Source organism: Heloderma suspectum, chromosome 5, assembly GCF_057233095.1.
Source record: "Heloderma suspectum isolate Gila_16-S chromosome 5, 16-S_ref, whole genome shotgun sequence".
NCBI classification, from domain to species: Eukaryota; Metazoa; Chordata; class Lepidosauria; order Squamata; family Helodermatidae; genus Heloderma; species Heloderma suspectum.
In genome coordinates, this window is record NC_139462.1 from 119,727,761 (window position 1) to 119,735,441 (window position 7,681).

Here is a 7,681-nt window from a genome sequence, read left to right on the forward strand (position 1 = left end):
GCCTTCATCCATTGTTACCACCAACTTTATGTCTCCCTCCCCCGTAGGATTCAGTTTAAAGCCCTCCTGATGAAGTTCTTCATGCTGTGGCCAAACACATTCTTCCCAGCCCCTGTGACGTGCAACCCGTCCCTTGCCAACAGGCCATCTTCCAGGAAGTATAGCCCGTGGTCCCAGAATCCAAATCTCTCTCGTCAGCACCACCTTCATAGCCAGTCATTCACCCGGAGTATTTTTCTTTCCCTTTCTATCCTTCTTCTAACAACTGGAAGGATGGATGAGAAAACTATCTGGGCCCCAAAGTTTTTGCGTTTCCTTCCCAAAGCTTCAAAGTCTGACGTGATTTCTTCGTAGCTCCGCTTGGCGGTATCATTTGTTCCCACAAGGATGATAAGAAAGGGATACCTCTCAGTGGGCTTTAGGAGTGCAGGCAACTCTTCAGTCATGTCTCTAATCCGTCCTCCCAGGAGACGGCATACCTAGCGAGTCCACAGGTCTTTGTGACATACTTAGGTTTTGATCCCACGCAGCAAGGAGTCTCCCACTACTACTACTCTTCTCTGCCTGTTGTTGTAGGCCTTGGTTTCATCATCTCTGCTTGGCTGACCTTCAGCCTCTTGCTCACTCTCATGCAGGTTCCCCTGTAATTCTTCCTCTGCAGGCTGTCCTCCAGTCTCATCCGCAAGTACCTGGAAATGGTTCTGTAGTTCTACTGCCTCCACTGGTGCAGAGTGGCGTCTAGTTCTTCTTCTCCTAACTGTCACCCTTTTCCAAGGAGTATCCTCTACTTCATTTTTCCTCACCTCAGCAGTTTCCTCTTCTGCCTCAGCTTGCTGTTGCTCTTCTAGCTTCTGTTCTTCACTTTGCTGCTGTAGTTCCACCATTCTGTCCAAGAACTGTTCTCTTATTCCCTGGAGGGTCAACCCTCGCCGCTCCAGTCCACTTACTTTTTCTTCCAGCAGCGTGATCAACTTGCACTTGTTGCAGGTGTAGGCCATGTTGTTCTCAGGCAAGAAAGCAAACATGGCACACACCTTGCAGGTCACCACCACTGGAGAGTCTTGCCCTTCCATAGTCTCTTTTCCCTTTTTGTGTCTAGCTTTCTGGTTGTTCTAGAGTAGCCTGTGCCTAGTCCTCTACTCACTGCAGGTTAAAAGCAGAGTCCCACTGGTATGGAAGTGTGTGTAACAAGACAAATAATTTAAAACTAGGGATGTACAAATCCCTTACCTTGCTCCGCTGAGTGGCATCCGTGGTGGGGGGGAGGCGATCCGTCCCTCCTCCTGGAATCTTGCCTAGCTGGCTCCGGTCTGTAGCAAGGCCACGGAGCTGCCAGCCAGGGGCGGCCACAGCTGGACTTCTGGCCGCTGCCGGGCTGTGGCCGCAAATGGCAGCTGCTACGCCAGCCGCCATTTGCGTCCCTGCCAAGCCGTGATAGGCTACGTAAGTATCTACATAGCGTATCACGGCAAAGAGCAAGGGCGCAAATGGCGTAGCAGATGCTATTTGTATCCCTGCCTTTTGCCGTGATAAGCTACATAGATACTTAAGTAGCCTATCACGGCTTGGAAGGGACGCAAATGGCGGCCAGCATAGCGGCCGCTATTTGCGGCCGCAGCCCGGCAGCGGCCAGAAGATGACCCAGAGCTGCCGCCGCTGCCAGAGCTGCTGCTGCTGGAGCCGCCGTCGGAGCCAGATAGGCTCCGTCCCAGGGGGATTCCGCTGGGTGGCGGGGGGATTGCTCCATTCTGCCACGGACTTCTTTAGAATCCGGCCTCACTGGAGTCTGTGGCGGAATGCTCTAACATCCCTATTTAAAACAAACAAACAAAATGTTAAGTGCCTCCCCCTTGACCTCCCCTGCTGAACTTCCCTGGCCAACTCCTGTTTGCTCGCTCTGGTCGCTCACTCTCTGGGAGCTTGCTTGCTTCTGTAGTCCCTGGACCAGCTGGAGCAGCTTCCTCTGCTCTGCTCTGCTCTGCTGGGAGGTGGGAAACAGACTGAAGCTTCCTGCCCACACAGCTGGTGGGAGTACTCAGGCCACCCCCCCCCAATTCTGTTGGAGCTCTCAGGAGCACCTGGTGAGCTCACAGCCACTCAGAAGGACAAAGGACAGCCCTGTGGGCTTCCTTCAGCCCACTTACCTCTTTGCCTTTGTCTCCTTTGTCTCTTCTGCCACTACAACTCCCCTAGCCAGCTCCTGTTTGCTCCCCCTGTTCACTCGCTGTGATCGGGCCCTTGGTTTTTGAGGGCCCTTGGGGAAGACACCCTCCATGGGCCCCCTCCCTCAGTGAGTTTACCTTCTCGCCACAATTATCACCAGCAGCTATTGCTCCTCATCCTCTTCCTCATTGTTGGCGCCACTTGCTTGCTTGACAGGCAGACAGCCAGGGAGCAAGTGGGTGGTGTTGTCTGGGCCAGAGGGGGAGGCCGGTGAGCAAGAAGGCTGCAATGGGGAAGAGGAGGAGCAAGTGCAGGGCGCTCTTGGCAGCGGGCCTCTGCTGTGGTATGGGCCCTTGGCAGGTGCCTAATCATTGACACTGGCCCTGTGCAGCTATGTGCATGAAGGATTCCCGTTTGCAGATATCTGCATCAAAGGGTGGACATCTGGAAGTGGGATACATGACACTGGGATGTAGCTAGGCGGCTCAACCCACTCCCCATTCATTTGTTGATTCAATGTATGACTGCTAACTACTGAATAGGATTTAAGACTGTGCTGTCTTCACTTGCACTCACAGATGCGGAGCAAAGTCACCTCAATCCCTTCCATCACATAGGGATAGATATAGTTCTACAGCATTGGATCAGGGCTTCTGTGAACGGGGGGGGGGGGTGTTATTTATTATTGCTAATAATAATCCAAACAAATTATTGTTGTTGTTGCTGTTATTTAAATGACTCATTCAAAGTGGCTAACAAAGTTTAAGAACAAAAATAAGAATAACAGTAATCTGATCATTAAAGCAATTACCAAAAAACAACCCAGGACTGAAAGCAGCAGTAAGAAAATAGGGGCTAACAATAAATAAACTAAACAGCACCAGAATAAAATGATTTTTTATAAAGGAAACATCTTCAAACAACAGCAGAACATAGAGAGGAAGATGGCCAAACCACCTGGGGCGAGAAATGTGTCTAGAAGAAATCTGAACTCAACTCGAATGAACTTTTGGGTGACCCTGAACCCTATCATCCTATTCAAACAAAGGAACAAACACACCTGAGCCCATAATTGAAGGCTCCCCTCCATTCTTGGAAAACAAGAGACAAGAGCTTCGTAAAAATTCTTTGAATTTTAAAAATAAAAAAATAATAATAATAAACCCAAATCATAGTTTTTCTTAAGGGGAGACTGATGTTTTTGAAAACTCCACTTCTCTCTCTCTCTCTCTCTCTCTCTCACACACACACACACACACACCCTGCACTGACTGAACCTTATCTTTCAGACCTGCCACTTGGTAAGATGGATAGCTTTAAAAATTCTTCAGGTCCTTTCAAAATTTGCATGAGGATAAGCAACTAAACTGAGAGCCAAACTGCATGTGGCGGCTGCAATGCTATTCTGTAGGCACGGGCGTTCCCCAATCAGGTGCAAAGCGTGGCGCGTGGACTGCAAATGGAAGCACAAAAAGAGCACAAGCCACAAGGTGGCTCCTGAAACCTCCCCTGCCCGCCAATTTCCCCCTCACAGCCTGGTGTCCAGTATTGCGCTCCAATACCGGAAATGAGCACAGCCTGAAGAAAAACAGCTGGGAGAGGGGTCGGGGGTAAATGGCCAGTGGGGGAGGATTCACAGCCCTTACCTTCCTGCCTCGTTTGCACTTGATCATGTCTCGCTTCCTCCCTTTCACGTGACTTGGCAGGCATAGGTCTGTTGCCGTCGCAGATCGTCTGGGATGAATTGTTTTAAAATGCCCGAGAAGTCCTGCTGCTCTCTGTCAGCAGCATTAAAAGCGAAAGGTTGTTCCGCGATCGTCAGAGCTAGATCTCTGCAAAATGACTTTTGAACGTTGTTCCTTGACTTCATCTCGATTTGTTACTGACGGTCAGATACTATTTCTTGTTTAAACTTATACTGGCTGTTGAATTCCAAGTCTAACTCAGAAGGTTTACTGAAATAAATCTGTAATGTTGGTGTCAGATCATCTGTAACGTTGGTGTCTGTAGTTGGTGCTAAAGAATCCTGCAGCTTGATCGGTGCACACAAAGGATCTTTGGACTTGCTTCCTTGAGTAGCAAGTGCTGCTGAGTTTGCACAGTGCAAACTGAGGGATCGTTCAAAAGCCTGGGGATGAGCTGGTCAAAGAAAACACGTCAAGGATCCCAGTGGGAGTGCCTAAACCCTTAGGCATGCGTAGCTCTTTGACTTCCAGCCATATTCTCTGGGAGCTTAGGCTATATGCCCAGAAGTTTAAAGATCATGAATAACAAACATATCATCATTATGGATTTGAGCCCCAACATAAATATTATTTCAGGATCAATGAGCCCAATGTTTTACTTAAGGCTGCAACCCGATTAAACAAATATACAGTACAATCATACATATATCTACTCAGAAGTACGTCCCACTGAGTTCAATTGGAGTTGCTCCTGGGTGTTTATAGGATTGTGCCTTAAACAGTTTCTCAAGAGGTGGGGGTGGAGGGTAGTTGATTAATTGATTAATGGAATTTGCTTATGGGAAAAAATATTTCTGAACCAAGAAGCAGACTTGTTTCCCCTGGAAGATGCACCCATGTGCAGGCATTGTCTTAGAAGAGGCATTTCCTCTGGCCCGAGAGACAGGGAGAATGCATCTTGTAATCTGGTGTCTGCCATGACCACTTCTATTAAAGATCACATATCTGGTGCCCAATTAGCAAGGGGCACCTGTTTAGTTCATGGGTAATGCCAGACTCCCCCTCCCGTGTTAACCTGCCAACCTTCCCTCCAGCACTTTCCTGTCAGTCACAGCACTAACTAGACCCTGCAGTTTGGGGACACAGGGGCCTGAAGTGCAGGAAGAGGAGACAAGGGCCCAGGCAGGCAGGGTTTGTGCTGGGGAATGGCACAAGAACTGGGTGGTGGCAGGATGCCATTCCTGCAGGCCTCCGGGGCATCAGGGAGGGCCTGGGGCACCAGTATAGCATCAAGCTCTATCAGGGTGGGAAATGCTGCAGGACAACAATCTGCCCTGTCAGAGCCTGGACAGTTGGTTTGGGGAGTCCACTGACCTGCCACAAGCCTTGTGAAGGGTGATCTTCTCACTACTTCTTCTATCTTAAAATGTGTAGCATTTTAAAACGAGCATTTTAAGACAGAAGAAGCATTGGGAGGGTTCTTTTTGACACATTTGAAGAATGATAAGTGGCCCTGAGGAAAGAAATTTGTTTCCAAAATGCACTGGGCAGAACAAAAATCTTTTCAGGCACCTGAGAATATTTTCTCTTCTGTTTTGGGACACAAAAGTGCCTTCCACTTTGCTGTTTCCTCCAATGGTGTGAAAAGCCACCAAGAAGTCCAGCAGAACCAACAGGGACAGACTCCTTCAGTCCAGTTCCTAGTGTAGATCATCTACCAAGGTGACCAATCATAACCGGCCATAAAGCCAATTTGAAATGGATCTAGGGTTATGGGTCAGTAACTTGGTTAAAGAACAGAAAGCCGAGAGTAGGAATAAAAAGACAGCTCTCACAATGGAGGGAGGTAAGAGGTAGGGCCTCCAAGTAGAGCCTCCTGGAATTGGAACAAGTGGTTTCTGACTTGTCCATAAATGATCTGAAGTTAGGGTCAAGCTGTGAAATGGCCATTTATGCATGGTACCAAATTATCCAAGGTGGTGAAAACCAAAACAGACTGTGAAGAGCTCCAAAATGATCTCTCCAAACCGAGTAAGTGGGCATTAAATGACAACAGTGGTTAAAGGGAAGTGCATCAGCACATTGGGACAAAAAAAAATCCCAACTTGACATATGCACCAATGGGGTCTACACTGGCGGTGACTAACCTGGAGACTTTTGGGTCATGGTGGATAACATGATTTAAAAAACGACCCACTTTGGAAAAAAGGAAATTCCATCCTAGAGTTTATTAGGAAAGATATCAAAAATATAACTGCCAGTCTCATGATCCACTTATTCAAATCTATGGCATAGGTACACTTGGAATACTGTGTGCAGTTCTGATCATGACATCGCAAAATTATATTGTAAGGCTGAAAAGGGGGAAGAAAGGCACAAGCAAAATTATCTGAGGGCTGGAGTATATTCTCAGTGACAAAAGGCTACAATGTTTAGAAAAAAAGGTGACTACGTAGGAACATGATAAAGATTTGTAAAATCATGCACGGTGTGGAGGAAGTGGATAGAGCATAGTTTGATGTGGGGGGTTGCTCTCTTATAATAGAACTTTGAGTCATCCAGTGAAACTGCCTGGCAGGAGATTCAGGTCAGAGAAAGGAGGTACGTCTTCACACAATCCAGCATGATGCAATGACTGCCACTGGCTTAGGTGGTTTTAAAACAGGGCTGGGCCACATAGGCTCCTCTCCACCAACCCACTGGTGCAGCCTCCACAACCACTGCTGTGCTGCTGAAATTTGCAGCAGTGGTGGCAAAAAAAACTAGCAATTTGCCAAAATTTTGGGCAACAAAGTACTATAAAATGCTACAGTGGTCAAATTTAGTTTGAAAACAAGGTAAATTTGGCTATTGTAAGCGTTCCATAGTGGTTTATGACCAAAAAACAGCAGCAAATCTGATTTTTTCACTGATGCCACCACCGTCAAATTCTGTAGGGTGGCAAGAGGAATGCAGCCTGGGGGGCAGGGAGCAGTTCAGGGAAGTGAAAATGGTTCCCAGACTTCCTGAAGTTGCCCACCAGTTTTACAAGATTAAAATTCATGGAAGACTAGTCTGTCAATTGCTATTAGTCATGATGGCTATATGCACTAGTGAGGTTCAGAGGCCATGGGCTGGTTTACGCGATCAAGCAGCCCACAGTAGGCTGCAGTGTGTGCAGGCAGCCATTTTGAATATTCAAGCCATGATCGTAGCTTGTCATGTCGTCGGAACCCAGCAAGAGTGGGTTGTTGACATAGTTAACAAACCACCCACAGTCCTAAAACAGCCCATGGGTTCTGGGTGGTTTGTTAACCACACCAACAATGCACCCTTGTTGGGCACAGATGACATGACAAGCTGTGGTTGTGGCTTGAATATTCAAAAGCTGCCCAGTACACACCACAACCCACTGTGGCTTAAAGAAGTCACGGTGGGCTGCAGCCTGGTCACTATGTCTCTCGGTACCAGTTGCTGGGGAGCTACAGTGGGAGAGGGCTGTTGCTTCGTGTGCTGAAGGGTCACCATGGGAAAGAGGATGTTGGACTAGAGGGACCGTCGGTCTGATCCAACAGGGCATTTGTTCTGTTCTTATTAGCTAAATACTCAATCCCTAAAAAGCCACCCGTTGGCCAGTCTTCTTTCTCAAATGAGAAGGAACATCCCTCTCTTATTAAACTTGAGGCTCCCACAGGGGCCATGGAACTGTGCCAAAGGGTCCCAGATGGTAGGCCATTCTCAGCTTTGATATAACCCTTCACTGGCCTGTGGCTGTGTCTAACCTTTTCCTTCTAGGTCTTGCTCAGTCTCCAAACTTCTGGCAGGCTCTCTCAGTTCCCAGGACAACATACAGG

General features: G+C 47.9%; 1 protein-coding gene across 2 annotated transcripts in view; it reads left to right on the plus strand.

Annotated features, from left to right (window-relative positions):
- SLC2A9 (solute carrier family 2 member 9) overlaps positions 1–3,300 on the plus strand; it is a 128,800-nt gene extending 125,500 nt beyond the window's left edge. For both annotated transcript variants that reach the window (XM_084857122.1, XM_084857124.1), the window contains one exon: positions 3,070–3,300. In XM_084857122.1, coding sequence (XP_084713248.1) covers positions 3,070–3,099 — 30 coding nt within the window. In that variant the 3' untranslated portion in view covers positions 3,100–3,300. The remainder of the gene's footprint in view (positions 1–3,069) is intronic.
- Positions 3,301–7,681: the final 4,381 nt, after the last annotated feature.